Source organism: Myotis yumanensis, unplaced genomic scaffold, assembly GCF_028538775.1.
Source record: "Myotis yumanensis isolate MYYU_CA2020_CCGP unplaced genomic scaffold, mMyoYum1.0.hap1 SCAF_3, whole genome shotgun sequence".
Taxonomy (NCBI): Eukaryota; Metazoa; Chordata; class Mammalia; order Chiroptera; family Vespertilionidae; genus Myotis; species Myotis yumanensis.
Genome location: NW_027223754.1, coordinates 180494243 through 180515900, shown reverse-complemented (window position 1 = coordinate 180515900; position 21658 = coordinate 180494243). Strand labels below are relative to the sequence as shown.

The following is a 21658-nucleotide window of genomic DNA, read 5'->3' as shown; positions in this document are numbered from 1 at the left end:
GCCTTTTCATGTCCCTTGGACATCAGTTTAACACATGGGTCAAAAGTTCCACCCAAGAACCTTTGCCAGATAACCAACTCATTCAACATTCATCTTAAGTATGTCGTTTCCAATACTAAATAGTTTAACATGCTTGCCTGTGTCACGTGAATCAGAAAGTCTACTGAAAATAATTTTACACTTGCGTGAGTGTTTTGATTTTAAAGTCAGCATGTATGAGCATTTGGAAGGACAGGGAGCATGAAGGAGGGGAGGGAAAGGCAGCCAAACTAATAATGTTATGTTAGTAAACGCTTATGCCAGTAGAATTCTTTAATTTCTATGATAAGCATGGCTATGCTGGAATAAACAGAGGAAGAGGAGAACTACAAATCATTGCCATGTGGAAACAATAGACTTAGACGTGAAAAGTTAAGGACTGGCTAAATGGAAGCACACAAATTATAAACCAGGTGAGCTGGTGGGAGACACCTGATATAGAACTTGAGATTAGTACTGGAATACTTCTTCACCAGGACAACCTGACAGACTGGTTTCTCTCTGCCCTCCCTATAAACAATGCTCACTTGATAGTCTTGCCAAGACAGTTCTCTTAGAAGAGTTCTTTTCACTCAAGCTAAGATTAAAGATTAGATAACATTGGTTGCAACTTCAGGATATTATTTCAACACGAAGCTGGGCTTATTTTGATAACTTTTTGTTTCATGCTGAGAAAAGTTGCTCATGTCAAAAACCCACCCACTTGCGTGCCAGGTCCAGAATGCTCTGCCTTGTCACTCCCGGAAGAATGATGCCATCTAGTGGAGGAGTTGCCAGTTCTTCTTCTGTCAATTAGAAATTGGAATATTTTCAGACTTTAACTATACTAGCCATGCCTTATACCAGCGGTTCTCAACCTGTGGGTCGAGACCCCTTTGGGGGTTGAACGACCCTTTCACTGGGGTTGCCTAAGACCATCGGAAAACACATATATAATTACATATTGTTTTTGTGATTAATCACTATGCTTTAATTATGTTCAATTTGTAACAATGAAAATACATCCTGCATACCAGATATTTACATTACGATTCATAACAGTAGCAAATTACAGTTATGAAGTAGCAACGAAAATAATTTTATGACTGGGGGTCACCACAACATGAGGAACTGTATTAAAGGGTCGCGGCACTAGGAAAGTTGAGAACCACTGCCTTATACCAATAGCCATTAAGATGACAACAACAACAACAACAGAACAAGCAAACAAACAAAAAACACCTTTGTCTTGCAACTTGGCTAGTAATAAACATGAAGATGTTACTGTTCTGCATTGTCAAATTTCTCAACTCAATTCACACTTCACGTAGATCTTTATTCGAAGAAAACGATGAAGAAGGAGGAGGAGGAGAAGGGAAAAGAAAGAGAGAGACAGAGAGAGAGAGAGAGAGAGAGAGAGAGAAAGAGATACTACTCATCCATTCATCTTCAATGTACCCTTAACCAGTAAAAAATGAGATGGTTTTCCACTAACAAACAGCAAGAGTTATAGACTACTCTTAGAAGGAACATTGTCAAGTCAAAATTTAGTGGGTTAAAGCTGGTTAGTAATTAGAACAATGTAGATAGGATCATACTTGGGAACACTGGTCATTAGCAAACCTTTTAAGAATACTGTGGCCCTAACCGGTTTGGCTCAGAGGATAGAGCATTGGACTGCGGACTGAAGGGTCCCAGATTCGATTCCCGTCAAGGGCATGTACCTTGGTTGCAGGGACATCCCCAGTAGGGGGTGTGCAGGAGGCAGCTGATCGATGTTTCTCTCTCAATCGATGTTTCTAACTCTCTATCCCTCTCCCTTCCTCTCTGAATAAAATCAATAAAATATATATTTTTTTAAATTAGAAGAACAAAATGAATACTGTGGAGGAGCCCACCCCCAAGAAGAGTGGGTGCCTATTCAGGCCAGCCACTGCTCCCATACTACCCCTTGAGAAAGCTCTCTAGAGTGATTTTCAAACTATAAAGTGAGTGTACACATCATATATAGAATTGTTGACTTCACCCTCTGAGTTTCAAATGTAATAGGCAGGCTCAGGATGGGCTCAAGCACATATTGGCTAACAAAAAAAGAAAGAAGAAAAAGAGAAATCCAAAAAACAAAACAAAATTCTATAGGTGACTCAGAGAGAGTCAAGGCTAAGACACTGGTCTACTTAGCACAATCCCAGGCACTCCAAACCACCGTTTGGTCTGGCATGACTATCCATCTGCAAGAGCCAGTGTGGCCCATGATCCACAAACACCCCTTACATAAGGGAATCTCTGGTACTCAACATCCCCTTCTCCTCCCCACCTCTGGCACCCAGGAATCTGCATCTTGTGAGGAAGTCAAACCTTAAATCATTGCTTTATAAAGATGTTGAACCTCGTAACAGACCATATGTTGCCCAGCATGTGTTTTTAGGGGAATTCACAAGGTATGCTTGTAAGAATCACTAGGTAACAAAGGCTGTGCAGAAATCACACCGGTGACTCTGAGCTCCCCAAGTCATGTTCTGCAGCTAAAAGGGACTTTGGAAATCACCGAGTGCAATCCTTACTTTACAGAAGAAACTGAGGCCCTACAAACATAAGTGACTTGCAAGGTTGGTGACAGTGGGGGACAGAGCTTCAGGGTCCCAACACTGGGGTCTTTCCCTTTCTGACGGGGTACTGGGGTCTGGGCTCACCTGTCACACTGTGGTTACATCACACATCCCCAACAAACAAGCTGAATAAGTTTTGGAAGACCAAAACTCTATATTCATTCCTGTGTCCCCATAACTGAGCATTCTGCCTGACTCAGAATGGACGTAATAAGTGTTTTTGAAAAAAAAAATGAATAATCTCTTTGCTAGGATATAGCAGTATGATTTTTTTTTTAATGTGTCTAAAAATCATCCAAATGATGCTTTCGGGAAAGAGGAAAACTTGGTTTTGGCAACGTCCTTGGGGCTACTTGGAAATGTTACTCTCAAAATAAACCTGTGTTTTGCAAGAGTTAGCTAGCTAGACACACAAATGTATGGATCTACATGTGTGTGTGTATATACGCACACACTCCACACATAGAGACAAACATACTTCCAGTGGCCCCAAACTGGACCTTTTCCTAGAGCTTGCCGAGCTCTAAGACTCCATCAAGTTAAATGAAAACAGCGGCCCCGCCTGTGCAAATGCAGTTTTGTGAAATATATTTAACACCCAAACTGTAACCACTAGCCTGAGGTCAAGGAACAGAACATCTGTTTCCCTGGTTGCCAGACAGAGATGATGACATGACAACATTTGGGTGAGAAATATTCATTTTCCTCTGCAACCACAAACATGCTTAGGAGAGCCAGAACCGGCTCCAGATGGCCCAACATGAGGAAAACAGAGCCTACAAATGCAGCTTGTTTTTGACAGAGAAATCATTTTTAGAAGCTGAAGAATTTAGAAGCAACAACAGCAGGATTCATCTGTGACATCCCAAAGTCAAGCACTAATGGGAACCAGGAATGTGGGTTTGCGTAAGAGCCCTAAACATCATCAGCACAATTATTCATTTATTCAACAAATATACAGACGGGCCTGGCCTAACAATGCTTTGACATGATTTTTTTTACTTTTAAGATGGTGTGAAAGTGATATTTATTCAGGAAAAACCAAACTTTGAACTTTGACCTTCTCCCAGGCGACAGATGTTCAGTCGGATGCTCTCATGGATGCCGGGCAGTGGCCGCGAATCGCAGCTCCCAGTCAGCCTCGTGATCTCGAGGGTAAACAACTGGTACTCTGTGTACTGTGTTGCCAGCGTTTGGGGATATTGTGTTCTAAGCACAATAAGGTAGGCGAGGCTAAGCCATGACAGTTGGTAGGTTAGGTGTATTAAATACATTTTCGATTTATGACATTTTCAATTTAATGATGGGTATATCAGGCTGCAACTCCATCATAACAAGCATCTGTGTATTGAGTGCCCACCATATGCAGTTGGCTTATCTCTATACTCAGGATAAAGCAGTGAAGAGAACTGACATAACTCCCTGCTTACTTTCTAATAGGCAGAGGCAAACAATTGTTATGTTAAATAGTGTATTAGACCATGAAAGGAAAAAAGGGGCAAGGTGATAAATGCTGTGAAGTGGAGAGAGGAGTTTGCAAATATTTTTAAATGTATTTTTATTGATATCAGAGAAAGAGGGAGAGGGGGAGAAAGAGAGAGAACCATCAATGATGAAAGAGAATCATTGATCGGCTGCCTCCTATATGCCCCCTACTGGGGATCGAGCCTACAATTCAGGCATGCGCCCTGACCAGTAATCAAACGGTGACCTCCTAGTTCATAGATTAATGCTCAACCACTGAACTACACCGGCTGGGTGAGTTTGCAATTTTTAGTAAGGTGCTCAGGAAAGCCTTACTGAGAATGGGATATGTGGGCAAAGACTGGAAGGTGGGATCAGAGCACACCAACAGACGTCGGAGGGAGGAGGGCTCCAAGCAAAGTTGGTGTAAATGCCTGATGTCCAAGAAGGCTCTCAGAGCCTGAGCAGACTGAGCAGCATCAACACTCACTGCCAGGATCATTCTCCCAAACTATCTGTGAACTCAACCACAGGAACTGGGTCCAATTCTCAGGGTGGCTCCCGTGTCCAGTAGGAGGTAAAAATTGTTCCAACAATCGTATTAGTCTCTGCAAGTGTATGTGTTAAATTACTCATCCACTGAGTAAAAAGGAGAATCGAGGCTGTGGATCTTTTTTTTTTTGGTTTTCATATTTTTTTATTTTTTTTTTATTTTTGGTGCCCGTGACCGGAATCGAACCTGGGACCCTTCAGTCCACAGGCCAAGAGGCTATGTGATCTTATTACTGGAATTAAAATCCACATGAGTTACAGGACAATTGCCACATATAGTCGGCATGCAAAGCATGGTGCTGTGAACAGATTATCTACTTTAGTGACCTTTCAAAAGCAGCAGAGAGAGTGGGTGCGCATGACAGACGGCAGGTTATTACTAAAAGAACTCTGCATATACCTGCTGTTGACAACATTTGTAAAAATCAAAATTTTGCTGATTTCCATTATTCTTTATATTTCCTTTTTCTTTTTCTAATCCTCCTTACCCGAGGATATTTTTCCATTGATTTTTAGAGAGAGTGGAAGGAGGGGGAAAGACAGAGAGAAACATCAATGTGAGAAAGACTCATCAAATTGTTGCCTCATGCACGCACTCTGACCAGGGCCAGGATGGAGCCTGCAACAAGGTACATGCCCTGGATCAGAATCGAACCTGGGACCCTTCAGTCCTCGAGCTGATGCTCTATCCACTGAGCTAAACCAGCTAGGGCTCTTTATATTTTCTTAAAGGCACATGGTATAAATCAAAGTTACTATAGAGTTGCCTCAATGTCTTCTGGTTTTAGCCCAACAGTTATTCATGGTATTCTACTGCCTTTTCTCATAGTATTACCCAAACATTTATTCCATTTCCTTTCTCTTTACTTTAATTTATATTTAATCTGTTAAATGTACGTCCTCAAACTGAAGGGGCACATTCACATTAAAACTAAAGTGATCTCAGGCAATCATAATCTGAATAATAACTCTTAAGGTTTTGTATATTTTGTAAGAGTCAGAAGACAAATTCACTCATTTCTATTCTGACCTTTAAAAGCCATAGTGGAAATGGTCCATGACAATTGTTTGGATAAGGCTTAATTTTTCACCAGGCCTGTTTCTGGTTAAATCATGTAGCTCTGATTTAGACTGTGCTTAAATCCTGACATCTCCCATCCTTAAATGATGATGTAGACACTTCTGAGTGATGTAACTGTTTTTGTTTGGAGTTGTGTGGGTTTTTGGGGAGATGATGGTGGGAATGGACCAGTGGGAAGAATGAGTTGAATCAATCTCTTATCTCCTATGTGCAGAGTTCAACACTGGCTGTCATCTTTCAAGCACAGTGTATGATATATGTCATATGCAAAAACTCAAATTTAGAAATCACAAGTATTCCAGTAAAATTTTTGTTTTTAAATAGTGCCAAGTACAAACAGCAGGGATGGAAGAATGAGCGTGATCTGTATCTGCCTTTTCATGTGCCAAAGATTACCAATGGCCTATCCCAGGACAAGTGTTTGCACCACACCTACTATTCTACCTCTCACTGGAATGTAGGCTCAATTTTACTACTCTCTGCAACTAATGCTCAAATCAGTGTATAGCTCTTATGTATGCCACAAGTCACCAGTTTCCTCTATTTGTAGCCAAATGACAAAAGAGCTACTTTAAAATAAACATTTCACTTAAAATTTTAAGTAAAACCAATAGACTTTATAAGTATCTGGAAACAATATTTTACATTTCTACACTCAGTACTATGAAATGAAAACCCTAAGAATGCAAACAAGTCTAAAAATGTCTCAAATTTTTTTATGACTATTAAAATTCTAGTAGAAATAAATGCATACATCTGGATCCCCCCCTCCCCATTATTGGGCATTTAATTCAATACTACAGACATTGAACTTCAATGAACTCCTATGGTCTCTGCCAACTAAGAACAACAACAACAAAAGCAAGCTGCAGGGGAGTTGGAAGAGGGCATAGAAAGGATAAATGGTTATTAAAAAAAATAACAATAAATTTAAAAAAATAAAGAGAAAAAGTAGCAAAGAGAAATAATGGGCATTCAGGATATTAAAGGAAGTAAGGAAGTACTGATTTTTATAGTACACATATATTAATAAGCTTGAATGAACCAGGATCTAAGTACAATTCCAAAATAGAACAATATGTTCTAAAATTACTATGTTCCAACTAAAGTGAGCTCCAGAGTAAACCTGGAAGGCTTCTGATATATTATCAAAATAAGTATAAAGTGCAACAATTTTTGAAAGAATTATAGCAAGGGAGTATAGTAAATTTCTTATCAATAAAATCAATAGGCTGTGTTTCTTACTATAGCATTTTATACATACTATACGGTGTATGACCATTGAATTGATCTGAGACCTAACTCCAAATGCAAGGGATTTCCGATAAGAAAAAATGTTAGGAATAAGGTATCAAATCTTCAAATTGTGGAGATTCAAATTCCTTAAGTTGACATCTTAATAATACATACATATAAAGCCAAAAAACAAAACCTTTAGAAATTCTGAAAACTTGAACTCATGTCTATTGGACAGCAAAAGCACAGTATGTTATTTAGACATTGGAATTGTGCTACTTGTTTCTTTATTCTAAGGTCCTAGTTCTTTTCTTTCCAATCCCACTGAAAATGACTGAAGGGGAGGAAAAAAGCAAGGAGCTGAAATTTGAGTGGATTACCTCCATCTTCATTAATCCAGTAAAGGAAAAGATTCATAGTTCCAACTTCTGTTATCTGATTATCCTCTCCATGGAGCCACAGAACCTGCTGACACCCGTTCTCCACTGCTTCACATTGGGCAAAAAGGGAGGAGCCATAATTCCTTTTAAGAAACAGGAAACATACTGATTATAAATATACACTTACCCCATCTTCCACACCAAAATACTAAAGTCTTTAATTCACATGTGGATGTAATCAATGTATTATGTTCTTAATATGCACTATGTTCTTAACATGTTAACTTTCTAGGTAACAGCATAACATTAAATTAGAGCCTAAATAATCTAATTGCACTCATCTGAGAGAAAGAACACACACAAAGCAAAATTGTGGAATTCTAACTTGAAAAGTAGAAATATGAGAACACAGATAATAACCAAATTCATAACAGTTAAAAGTTATTGAATATATTTTTTTCACTTTCCAAGCAATTTTACATAAATTATTTCATTTAAACCTCACACCAGTATTGAATTAGCCCCCAGGATAATTTCCATTATTCAGATGAGAAACCGAGGCTTCTGCTTCTCCAACAGATCCACTGTTACCACCCTACTTACCTGAGCCAATCAATCCCTTTACTACTTAAGATGGCTTGAGTTGTTTTTTCAACATGCAACTGAAAGTATATTGACTCATAACTAAAATATTCTAGAAAGCTATGAGAAATAGGCACTAGACTACATGGCTATAGCAATCTGGGCCATGATGATGTTTACTCACATGGAGGTAATGTAAGAATAATTAAAAGACCTTCAAACACAGATAATAAAATATAAATTATCGGTTAATCTAAAGATAATACAACCCTGGTATGTGAGGCTTTTATTTAATAAAAAGTCAGATAACCTTTATTCAGAATCGATGTTGTATAGGCAATAACTGAGTTAAATTATGAATATGTTTAAATAATGAGTATTAACCCGACTTTAGCGGGCGGTCCAGTAGAAAGGGCATGGGTTTGGGGCCAGCAGGCTAAGGGCAGCTCCTGCACTTCTACTATTTGGCTCTATGTGAACTTAACTGAGTTCACATTTTTGCCTCACCCAATTCATCTGGCAAATAAAAACTCTTGTTATATACTGCATAGTGTTGTGTAGAAAAAATAAAATGATAACAATAAAAGCTAGGAAACAGGTTATATAAGCCTCTTCTATGCTAGTGAAATTCATTTAAAAAAATAACTATTATATGCCTAGCTGGGGCTCAGTGGTTGAGCATCAACCTAAGGACCAGGAGGTCATGGTTCGATTCCTAGTCAGGGCACATGCCCAGGTTGCAGGTTTGATCCCCAGGAAGGCATGCAGGAGGCAGTCGATCAATGATTCTCTCTCATCATTGATGTTTCTATCTCTTTCCCTTCCTTTCTGAAATCAATAAAAATATATTTAAAAATAAAATTATAAAAAAATAACTATTATAATTGACTTTTCTCTAGTTCACAGACACAGCTGTTGAGATTTTTTCCATATCTGACAATAGAGAAATGTTTATCTCATAAGAAAAATTCCCTTTACTCTATTAAAAAATATACAAAATTTTCACAGTATGAATATTTAGCTGTTTGAAGAAGCTTCTAAAAAAACAAACATACACACACTTTTGAGAGTATGGAAGAATTAAAGCTATGATTCCTTAGCAACATCAAGCTGATTGGGCAGGAAAGAGAATTAAAGCTGACTGTTTCAGTGCATTGAAAGGAAAAGGGGTTTTATTTGTTTAGTTTGTTTAATCATCATATTCCATCAATGGTTTGTTTTTTTTCTCTCAAAATTCTCTCAGACATAAGCTATACTTTAATGTCCACAGGGTAAGTGATACTGTAGTAATTTATTTGGTTCATTCCCATATGCTGCTAATATTCAGAAGAGAGACACATTTCTTTGGAGGAAAGAGAAAAATTAAAACAAAAAGGGGGGGGGACTGTCTACATGGAAATGTTTTAATATAATTTTAAGTGGAATAAATATCTGAGAAAAAGATATATTAAGTACACCTTTCCAAGAGTAAATTCCATTGTATAAAATCCAATTGATTGCTCCTAAGATAGAGTCAAGGAGATGAACAAGAAAGCGCTTCATAATATCAACTACTGTCTGTTGAGAGACTCCTACCTGCAGACAGGGTACTAGGTACTTAATCCTCTACTAGAGATCAAGCCCGCAACCTGGACATGTGCCCTGACCTGAACTCGAACCGTGACCTCCTGATTCACAGGTCAATGCTCAACCACTGAACCACACCAGCCAGACCCCACTATATCCCAATGTACCCATGTTATCGTTTCCCTAGGCAGGTCAGGGGAGCTAGAACACAAGATATAAAGAAGATAAACTATTTTAAATTATTACCTCTTTATCAAGATTGTTGATTTACTGCAATGTGCACTCTAAGAGAAGTTTTAACAAAGTAATACAGACGCTGTGCAGTGCATATGAAGAAGTCTGAGCAAGTAAATGAGAAATCAGGAGAGTAAATCGAAGCAGTTTCAGCCTGGCTGGCCTAGGACACATTCAGGCAGGAGCGCTCTCAACCAGAAGGAAAAGAAAGGGACTTCTTACTTTAACAAGCTGCACTAGGATTTCTCTATCCAGTGACAGAATGCAGTTGCTGAGACTACAAGCAGGGATGACAGGTCATAGAATTTTATAACCTTTTGTGTGTGTGTAGAAATAGAGAAAGACTACCCGAGGGTCAAAGCCAGCTTCAGTGTCTCTCTCACATCCCAGCAGCACATCATTCGATTCTCCCAGGATTTCCTGACTCTGCATTTTGTACGAGGCCCAGAAGACTGCCACTGAGCCACCTTCCAGAGCTGCTACTGCCCGGATATGTGACCACATCAGCACTTGGTATTCATACAGGAAGAGCCCATGCTGGTTAACACAGCTATTCTTGCTCACCCACAGGAGCATTCCCCATTCACGGCCAAGTCCACCCCTGACATTGTCTAACACTTCTCAAATGCTCTTTTCTTTCCAGCCAGCTACATATGGCCTATGAGACTGGCCTGCCGGAGCCAAAGCAGGGCTGTCCTTCAGCCAGTTGGCAGCAGGTATGGCTACAATCTGTAGCAATGAAGACAGCACTTCAATGAAGCAGGCACCTTCCCCAGACAGGACCCCTTGGAGCCATCGGAGGGCCTTGGCCCCAGCACCAGACACTCTTTAATGCCAGCCGACAGCCTGCAGCCAGAGGGCCAGCGTCCAAGGGCAGTTCATTCAAATCACTGATTTGATTCCTCTTTTAATTACTTATTTCAATTCATGGCTAAGCATAACATCCAATGTTTCTCCCAATAGAGGGCAACAGGTTATTACTTTAAACAACAAGTTCAATGAAAAATAAACCCAAAACAAAAACAAGCATTATGATTGGAATATTCATCTATGTATAGGTACCGAGGTGAAATGGCACTCAATGATCCTGAAGAACTCTTTCCTTTAGACAGAAACACAGATTTACTTACCCTCCCATCTTGCAGTCCCCAGTCCCACCTTTCCAGGCTCTTACAAACTTCGGATTGGCCCACAGGGACACGGGATTTAAGGTTTCCTTCGAAAAGTAAGATCCCACTGGGCTCAAGATCACAAAGATCATGGCTTTGGTAGGCTTCTTGACTCCAAGAGAAGGCTGCAATAAATTAAAAGTACACACAACTGTTCATTTAAAATGTACACATCAGCCTTAAAGTCTGGAATGGAGCTGTAATTATCTCCCAAAGGGGAGAGCAAAGGACAGATGCTGTTACTTTTAATAGTGAGTGACACAAAGCCCAGTGGTCTTCTAAGAAGAAAACACAGAGAATAGAGTACATACATTTCATTATGCTTTCTTTTCTGAGTTGTTTTGATTTTTAGAGGAAAAGCAAGTATGTCCCTTTTTGGTTAGTAGGGTTTTTAGTGAAATATATATATATATATATATATATATATATATATATATATATATATATATATTTAAAAATATTATATTGTTTTTTTACAGAGAGGAAGGGAGAGGGATAGAGAGTTAGAAACATCGATGAGAGAGAAACATCGATCAATTGTCTCCTGCACACCCCTTACTGGGGATGTGCCCACAACCAAGGTACATGCCCTTCACTGAAATCGAACCCAGGTTGCTTGAGTCCACAGGCCAACGCTCCATCCACTGAGCCAAACCGGTCAGGGCAGTGAAGTATATTTTTAACAACCAGCTATATAACACCCTTCAATGTTGCATTGATTGGAAATGGAAAAAGGGAAGAACCCAGACATGATTTTAGTCTTTGGGGGTGAGAAATATAATATTTGCTTCTTCTTTTCTTTTGTTTGTTGATCCTCTCCAGAGGATGTTTTTCCATTGATTTTGTTTTTAAAGAGAGTAGAGGAAGAGGGAGAGGGAGAGACAGAGAGAGAAACATCGATCAGGGCTGGGGATTGAGCCTGCAACCGAGGTACATGCCCTTGACTGGAATCAAACTTGGGACCCTTCAGTCCACAGGCCAACGTTCTATCCAATGAGCCAAACCAGCTAGGGCTAATATTTGGTTCTTTAACCTCCCCTTCTGTTTCCATAGACATGCCAGGGCCTCCAGCATCAGGTAGATGTAGGAAACTGTGCATTACCAGGCCTCACTGTGACAGGTACAGACAGCAAGGGTGTAGCAATGCTAGAGGCAAACACCAGACAAGGTAAATCTAACTCCCCAAAAGTCAGAGGATGACAAAGACAGAGATGGCCTTCCCACCAACATTCACCAAAGCCAACAGTACAAAATCATATGCATTCCTCCAGCAAAATGGCAGTTACAAGCAATTAGTGTCAGTTGTTTATTAAGGAGAAAAATTGAGAGGCTGGAAGTTTTGAAGGCTACCTATCATTCAGGCAGCAGAGGTCACGGGGCCATTCTGTGCCACTCAGGAAGTGAGAAAACAAATCAGGACTCTTCCATAGAGTGTCCTGGGATATAAAATGCTTGTGTTGAGTCTTCACTAGAGCCTGGTTGGCTGAATGGGGGTAGAAATCTACCAGAAAAAAAATGAGAGGAAATTCAATTCCAGTGGATTCTGTGGCTTTTTTCTTGTTTGATGAAACAGGCTGAAAGTGGATCTGGTGATATATTTTTTTCTGAATTTTAATTATATTTCCCACTCCCCTACCTAGGCCTTGTTCCCCCTACTTATGCACAGATCATCAAGAATCAAGTAGGTAGCCCTGGCCAGGTAGCTCAGTTGGTTGGAGCATTGTCCCCTGCACCAAAAGGTTGCAGATGCTTTTCTTTTTTGTTTTTCATATATTTATATTGATTTTAGAGAGAGAAGGGGAGAGGGATAGAGAGATAGAAACATTGCTGAGAGAGAAACATCCAGTAGCTGCCTCTTGCACGCCCCCTAATGGAGATTGAGCCTGCAAACCAGGCTTGTGCTCTGACCAGGAACTGAACCGGTGATCTCTTGGTTCATGGGTCCATGATCAACCACTGAGCACACCAGCTGGGCAAAAGGTTGCAGGTTTGATCTCCAGTCAGGGCACATACAGGAGGCAACTGATCAGTTTCTCACATGGATGTCTCTCTCTCTCTCTTTCTCTCCCTTCCTCTCTCTCCAAAATCAATAAAAACATATCCTTGGGTGAGTATTATTTTTAAAAAAGAAGAATTGGGTAAGCAAAATATTCATGAGCATAAAAAAAATGTGTCTGTATCTGGTCACACTGATGCCATCTGAAAGGCATGCCCCTCGAGAAAAGGGAAGATGATTCTACTCACATCCCATGTAAACATGAGGACCAAGCCTGGTGGCCACAGAGGAAATGACACTATGATGGGTAACCAAGTAAAAGAAAGGAGTCAATAAATGACAGATTTTTGGTTTTTGCTCATTCATGTTTCTTCTTTAACAGAGTCTGAACAGAGCTCCCCCACCAATACAGAGCGAAGAGCCTTAAAGCTTCATTTGCCTTTTTTTGTTTCATTGTTTGGGAGAGAACACCTCAGAATACAGGCATCTGCCTTTCTTCCCAGCTTGGATAAAAATTGACTATCTTATCTCTGCATTTTTACTTACCTATCAGTTAAGTACAATGATCCCTTCCTAGCACAGGAGCTTTGAAGCTTAATATTTTAAATTTTTATGGAGCCTCATCTTGAGAAATTAAGAGATGCCTCTGAACATAATTTAGAAGTACAATAGGCAAGACACAGTCTCTGTGATTTATCCAGCTTCTAAGTTTCTGAATAAAATAGCTTTATTTGTGGATAAGCATGTTATTAGATATCACATGAATTCCTGGGCTTTCTTCACTCTGAACTCATGCATTTTTTGCAACCTGCATTATTACTCAAAAAGTAACAAAAACTCATCATCATGGAAAATGTTTTCCAAGATAAATTTCATCTTACTCATTTCCTTCTCCCAATGTTAACCAACAGGCAAAGTTCATATATTCCACTAGGTGGTAGTCAAGAGAGCACTGATGGGAAATGGAGTAAATCCACTTCTGGGAGAAAATATCCCAGTAAATCTTTAAGTGATACTTCTATTCTTAGCAAGCAAGTAGATTATAGACTAGAACTTTTCAATGCTGAGAGAAAATGTGTTTATGTGTACTGACATTTTATTTTCTGAAATTTAGGCAAGGTCAACTGATGTTTCACAAGTACAACTGAGTTGCCTTCATCCTTAAATGATAACTCATATTGACTGTCTTTCTAAGAAAAGAACTCTGTGGCTTTACTGAAAAAGGTCACAGTGCTTCAAGAGTGGAAATAAATAAAATGTAACTCCATTAGGAAGGGAGCTTGCTGGTTGGGTTTCTAGCCTCAGGAATCATTTGTCTTAATTCTCCCTTTTATCCTCAAAGGCAATTTAAATTCTGTGCAACAGCTACAGCTAAGAGCAGTTTGTTATATAATATAAGTCAAACAGCATAAACATAATTTCATAATGACAAGGTCAGGCTTCTGATCAAATAAAGCAGAAGTCATAAAAATAGAGAGAAGTAATGAAAGACAACAGCTGATAAGTTGTGTACATCAGTTTCAATGTCTCATTTCCTTATGAGGACTTTGATTTTTTCATTCTTCTCTACTAGTTTCTTTTGATTATTTTCACACACAATTAATTGAAGAGGGCATTTTAAAAACCGCCCCATCGTCTGGTTGGTGCGTCTCAGTGGTTGAGCGTCGACCCATGAACCAGGAGGTCCCGGTTCGATTTCTAGTCAGGGCACATGCCTGGGTTGTGAGTTCTATCCCCCGTAGGGGGCATACAGGAGGCAGCCAATCAATGATGCTCTCTCGTCATTGGTGTTTGTATCCCTCTCTCCCTCTTCCCTCCTCTCTCTGACATCAATAAAAACATATTTTTAAAAAATTTTTAAAACACCCATGGAAAATGAGGAATATAAATTTCAGATGCAGGGTACGTAACTTCTCAAGGGACCACAATGAATTTGAAATTGAAATTCTGATGTGCACAAAACAAGAAAGACTTTTCTTACTCTATATTATACCTCAGAAATACATATACAAGAGTATTAAACACATATATGGTTTGCACAGAATAACAAGGCACTTGGGAGTGATGAAAAATAAAGAGACCTGTCACAGTGAAAATTACCACTCTGTCCGAGTCAGTCAGAAAATCAGCTTATAAAAAGGCAGGATTTCAGAGATACTCTGAACCACGGCAGAAAGAGCTTAGTGAGCTGAGGAAAGCAATAACAGTCACGCGTTTTGGCCCGGAGGACAGAAGAGCACAGAGGCAGTGAGGCTTGAGAATAATTCTGTCTAGGCAAGGCACAAAGGACAGAGAAGAAACAGGATAATTGGGAATAACAAACATTTTTCAGAAAGAGCAGCGTGACTTTTTTTTTTTATCCAAAGAACAACCTGTCTTTGTTTTTGTTTTTTCAATTTTGCCAGTCCTTTTAAAAGATAAGCAAAGAAAACAGTAAAGAATATTGGACTCCAGGGTAGTCCATGCAGGGCCTTGAGAGTGTATCACAAAAGGAAGGGATAACAAATCCACCCACGCAGTGTTTTTGTCAAGAAAACTATTTGGTTTGGTGAAAGGTTTTTTTAAAAATCCTCAGTAATTATACAGCACTTTTTTGTTCCTAAGACATTTCACAGTCATTATCTCCTCTCAGCCAACAATCCAGGAAGTTAAGGGTTATAGTATGACTGTTTTTAAATTGGAGAAACTGAGGCTCAAAACAGATGATTTCCCCAAGGTTTCAGAGTTATTAAACTCTAGATCCTCTCCTGTTAATTCAGAGCTCTTTTTACAATGTAAAAGTTTAAGGGGGAGAAATCAGTGGGGTACCTAAGATTTCCTAACCTGACGAGTTCAACCCGGGGCTCGCTTCCCTGCACCCCCAGCCTTCACCATAGCGCTCACACTCTAAGCATCTTAAGCTCCAGCCACAGGGAACCCTTTTCCCTTTGGATTCCTCTTACCTTCCTACCTCTGAATGTTTCCCTGTCCTACCCCCTTTACCTGGAATACTCTCCTTCCATCCTCTCCCCATTATGAAGTGAAATGTGTCTGCCCCCAATCTATATGTTGCCGCTCTAACCACCAACCCACTGTACTACGAGATAAAGCCTTTAAGAAGGTAATGAAGGTTAAATGAGGTCAAAAGAGTGGAGCCCTCATCCAACAGGGCTGGGATTTCTCTTTAGAAGAAGAAGAGACACAGGACGATGAGCCTCAGCTCCCCCCCCCCCCCCCTTTTCTTCTCCTCACACACAGAAGGCCCTGTAAGGACACAGTGAGAAGGTGGACATCTACCGGGAGGCCTCACCAGACACCATCCCTGTTGGCACTTTGATCTTGGACTTCCAGACTCCAGAATTATAAGAAAATAAATTCTGGTGTTTAAGATACCCAGTATTTAAGATACATGGTATTCAGTCATGGCAGCCAGAGCAGACTAAGACATCCCCTCTCTTCCCTAAGTAATACAAACACTTCCATCTCCATTTAAGTGTCGTTGAAACATTACTTCAGGAAATGAGACCTCTAGACAAGGTTAAGTACTCGTGTTATGTGCTGTGACAGCATCCTGCACTTCCTTAGGTTTAGATAAAATGCCTATCTCACTTTCTTACAAACGTTTAATGTTCTGCCTCTTGCTAATCGGTACACTTCATACAGTGCCAGACCATCTTTGTCCCCTATACATAGCATCGCACATTGTTATATCAAGTTAACTAAATATTTGCCAAAGGACTGTACATTTAATAAGATATTGTTTATAGAAAAAGGGCTATAAAAGCAACCTAGCTGACTATTTACCATACTTGAATTTTTTGGTTGTTGTATTTTTTAATTTCATACAAAACCTAATATACTACATTGACACCAGAGAAAAAAAATGATCCTTTGTCTCTTGCCTGGTTTCCTTTAGTGAACCTCTAGACTAACAGATGATTAATATGTAGACATTGAAAGAATCACAGGAGAAGCTAAAGTCTCGACTCTCCCGAGACTTGTTCTAAGCTGGGTAAGGAACAGGACTGTTTATTTCTCTGTTCAAAGAGAAAGATAGTATAAATTTAACTGAGCACTCAACTCTCTTTTAATTTTTAAATAAGAATGATCTTAAAATTTATTTTCACAAAAGCATACGTTTTAAAGGAAACTAGAGATAAGGTGAAATAGACAAAAAGAATGTCTAACTTTCTTACCTAACATGTGAAGGCAGTGATACCTGCTCATAGGGTCAGGATGAGGATTGCATTAAGTAATCTGTGGAAAGCACCCTGGCCTGACCTTTTTCTAATTATTTAAGAAAGAGCAATTGTTATTTTTGTTTTTATAAATAACTAGAGGCCCGGTGCACAAAAATTTGTGCACTCAGTGGGGAGAGGGGGTCTCTCAGCCCATTCTGTGCCCTCTCGCAGTCTGGGACCCCTCAGGAGATAATGACCTGCTGGCTTAGGCCTGCTTCCGGGTGGCAGAGGGCAGGCCCAATCCCTAGGTACAGCCCCTGGTCGGGCTCAGAGCAGGGCCGATTGGGGAGTTGGGGCGCTGCCCCCTGTCATGCACAGAGCAGGGCGGATCGGGAGGTTGTGATGCCACCCCTAGTCACGCTCAGGGTACAGCCGATTGGGGGGTTGGGGCACCGGCCCCTGTCACACTCAAGGCAGGGTCAATAGGGAAGTTGCGGCGCCACCCCCTGTCACGCACAGAGCAGGGCCCATCAGGGGGGTGGGGGCTCCATACCCTGTCACACACAGAGCAGGGTCGATCAGGGGGTTGAGGAGCTCCCCCCTATCAGGCAGAGAGCAGGGCTGATCAGGGGTTTGGGGCGCCTTCCCCTGTCACGAACAGAGCAGGGCGGATAGGGAGGTTGTGGCCCTGCCCCCTGTCACACACAGAGCCGCAGGGTGATCAGGGGGTTTGGGCGCTGCCCCCTGTCACGCTGATCCCAGTGCCGGGAGGCATATTACCCTTTTACTATATAGAATAGAGTCCTGGTGCACGGGTGGGGGCTGGCTAGTTTGCCCTGAAGGGTGTCCTGGATCAGGGTGGGGATCCCCACTGGGGTGCCTGGCCAGTCTGGCTGAGGGGCTGAGGGCCGTTTTCAGGCTGGCGGGTGACTGAAGCTCCCAACTGCTCCTTTTTTTCTTTTTTTCTTTTTTATTCTGGGCCAGCTTTAGCTCTGAGGCCTCAGCTGCAGAAAGCAGGTTTCTGGCCTTTGTTTACTTTCTGTATTTGATACAATGTTGCGGTCCAGCTGGCTGAAGCCCAGCTGACTAACGCAGGTTTCTGGGGTTTTGTTTAGCTTCTATATTTGCAACATAGTTGCTTAGAGTTGCAGCTGAGAGGCCGGCAAGTCAGGCGGGGAACATTGGAGTCCGCAGTCATTGGAGCAAGCAAGCCTCCCTGTTCACTTCAGTGCATGGCTGCCGGCCGCCATCTTGGCTGGCAGTTAATTTGCATATCGCCCTGATTAGCCAATGGGAAGGGTAGCGGATGTACGGCTAATTACCATATCTCTCTTTTATTAGATAGGATTATTGATAATAGTAACAATGGTGAGTACATCCAACGTGTGCCAACACACAGAGCGTTAGGATGACTGCCAACGGGACCACAGAACTAAATTCCGCACTGAATGCTGGAACTGTGGAGAATAAGTATTGGGGGAAAAGACAAGAAATCTTATACAGATGACCTGAGAAATACAGGTTGGAAAATTTGAAATCAACAGAAATGTTACCCTGAGTAGTTACACAAGTCCTCAAGACTACTCGAGGGGGAAGCACTCAGGAAGAGCCAGAATGAGTCAGCCTCGGGAAACCATGCTTCACTTCCCTTTCTGAAAGGACTTGAGATCGGGGCCAGAACTTCAGCCTGCTGCCCATTTGTTAAAAAGTTGTATTGGAATGTGCGCATTCATTCACGAGTTCCCTGTTGCTGTGTTTGTGATACAAAGGCAGAGTTGAGAGTTGAGCAGCTACCTAGCCCTTCACAGACAAGTTTGCCAGCCCCTTCTCTAGATGATAGGAAATTCCTTGTACCATCACTGAGCCTCAAAACCAGATTCTCCTCACGGACCTAGCCTCAGCACTCAGACCGATTGTGATTCCATCCAGCTTGGTTCCATGGGCTGGGCCAAGCACAGCACTGAGCCTGAGATAGAGACAGAGAAGACCACCACTGGGAGCTGACAACTACAATTAATAGACAAGCCTCACTCCAGGCAACCATGTGAGGAAGAGGATCCTGAATGGGCTGCTAAAGGGGAAGGATGTTACACTCAAGGAAAGAGCCTTCAATAATTCCCTGGGTTGTATATTTTGAAACTGCTCGTTGCTGTATTACATGAAGTAACAGGGAAATGGAATCCCAGGAAGGGAACTGGGACAAAGTGTGGTAGATGCTGAGACCTACAGGACAAAATCTTTTATATAAACTAATATTTCAGACATACAAAGGAATAAGAGATACTTAAAAACACATACAAACCAAAAGAACATTTACTCAATACATGAGAATAATTTCCAATGAGGGAAGAGGAGAGGAGTGGGAAATGAAGACAAGTGGGAATAAAACAACAAGAGGGACTTCATATGACCTGTAACAACACATGCCATGAACGGAGGGGTGTAATTAGTAACCAGGTGCACCATGACTCCAAAAAATAAAATTAAAGATCATAACAATCATCCCCTGTGATAAAGTTGAAATGGACAGGCACAGACTCAAGAGGGTTTCCATTGGTAGGAGTGGGCTGATAATAAGCTGATTATCACAGACTTTAATCAATGCAAATAAGCTGATCTCTAAAAACAGACTCAAGGTCTGAAGATTCTAGAATAGGGCTGTTAATATGAAACTTGTTAATAGTTATGCAAATGACAATTTAATGTTGTTTATAAGCACTCAAACAAATATATTTATATCTCAAATAAGGTTACAGAAGAATACATTAAGTGTGAGCAAAACCCCAGTTAATGATTACAAATTGCTGCTTTGACAATCTATTCAGCTTCTTTAGTGCAATAGAGGCTAATTGTGAAAAGATAAGATATAAATAAACAAAGGCTGTGAATAAAGATAATTCTTTCCATGGAACTGTTCTGTTTATTGGTTAAATTAATTGCCGCTCTAACCATGTCTATAAAATGTTGTCCCTACCATCAGATTCAACCCCTCTAATGACACTTATTCTCAGCCCTGATATTATTAAGTACTGTCTCCCTCCACCACCTCTCTAATGGAAAGAGTGATGAAATCCGACTGACTGAAAAAGTGGAAGCCTAGGAGCAAAGATCAAAGGAATTTCAGAAGTTGTGGTTGTGCATAGTTTGCTGTTGACTATGGTCAAAGCACCTGTACACTGATAAGAATCACTGAAAAACTAAAAGTGTGCGTCCACGCATGTGTATGTGGGTGTGTGTGTGTGTGTGTGTGTGTTCATATAGCTGAACCTTCCTGCAGTTACTAAATAGGGTGAAGTTGGATGAAACAGGTGATGAAATCAGCAAACGCTGTTTTTCTTAGATGTAGAGTTATAAGATATCCAGAATTGAATCTAACCATCTGACAATTATCTAATTTAGCTTCTTATCTGGTAAAGAAAAAACTTAGAAACTATTTGTGTAGATGTTCTTTATTTAAATATTTTTTATTTCAGATTTTACCTTAATTTGCAATTGAAGCACTCAAGCTTTTAGTTTCTCATAAAGTTTTTAACTACCTATAAAGAAGTGTTTCAGAAGATATTGATTAAAATGATACTGAAATTCTTTTATTACAAGAAATATTTTCGTAATATAGATGATTTTGCCCTTAAATTTAAACATTAATACATTCCAGATGTTGTAAATGTTTCCCTCCACATCCCACATGGTTCAGGGTTCAGGATCTGGAAGTGGGGCCACACACAAATGAAAGAGAAAAGAGATAATTTGGGAATATTGGGGGGCCAGGCGGGTAAGTCCAACTCAAGAGGAAGGACTTCCACCGGTGCTCAGGCCGCACCAAGCATTTGTTGGTGGTCATTGTATTGATGGTTAGTATTTTGTTTAATAATGTGAACTTTATAGAGCAATTGTTTTTCAAATTTTCACCCACTGAAAACATAGTATTTTTATTAACAACTAGAGGCCCGGTGCACAACAATTCATGCACTTGCGGGGGGGGGGGGGGGGGGGGTGGTTTCTCAGCCCGGTCTGCACCCTCTCACAGTCCAGGACCCCTCAGGGCAGCAGTCGCCAACCAGTGGTCTGTGGACCACTGGTGGCCCATGAGGTCCTAAAGGTTGGTGACCACTGCCTCAGGGGATGTCCACCTGTCAGCTTAGGGCTGATCCTCAGGAGATTGGGCCTAAGCTGGCAGTCAGACATCCCTCTGGTAGCCCGGGAGCCCTCAGGGGATGTCGGACTGACGGCTTAGCAGGCCTAAGCTGCAGTCAGACATCCTTAGCACTGCTGAGGAGGCGGGAGAGGCTCTCGCCACTGCCTCTGCACTCGCAGCCATCAGCCCAGCTTGTGGCTGAGCAGAGCTCCCCCTGTGGGAGCACACTGACCACCAGGGGGCAGCTCCTGTGTTGAGCGCCTGCCCCCTGGTGGTGAGTGCACATCAAAGCGACCGGTCGTTCTCAGTCGTTCTGCTGTTAGGATCAATGTGCATATAACCCTTTTATTATATAGGATACCTACTCACTGGTTATAGGGGAAGAGGGCCCTTCACTCCCACTCCTTACCCAAAGGGCAATCCCAAGACGTCAGGAAAATGAAAATAAAAAGTAGCAGCTCTCTTTCCTTTAAATT

The 21658-nt window shown here is 41.0% G+C and overlaps 1 protein-coding gene across 4 annotated transcripts in view; it reads right to left on the bottom strand.

Annotated features, from left to right (window-relative positions):
* Nucleotides 1-21658, bottom strand: part of BCAT1 (branched chain amino acid transaminase 1) — an 88805-nt gene that overhangs the window by 14039 nt on the left and 53108 nt on the right. For all 4 annotated transcript variants that reach the window (XM_070410546.1, XM_070410548.1, XM_070410545.1 and 1 more), the window contains 3 exons: nt 10853-11016; nt 7341-7483; nt 739-824 (listed from right to left, as the gene is read on the bottom strand). In XM_070410546.1, coding sequence (XP_070266647.1) covers nt 739-824; nt 7341-7483; nt 10853-11016 — 393 coding nt within the window. The remainder of the gene's footprint in view (nt 1-738; nt 825-7340; nt 7484-10852; nt 11017-21658) is intronic.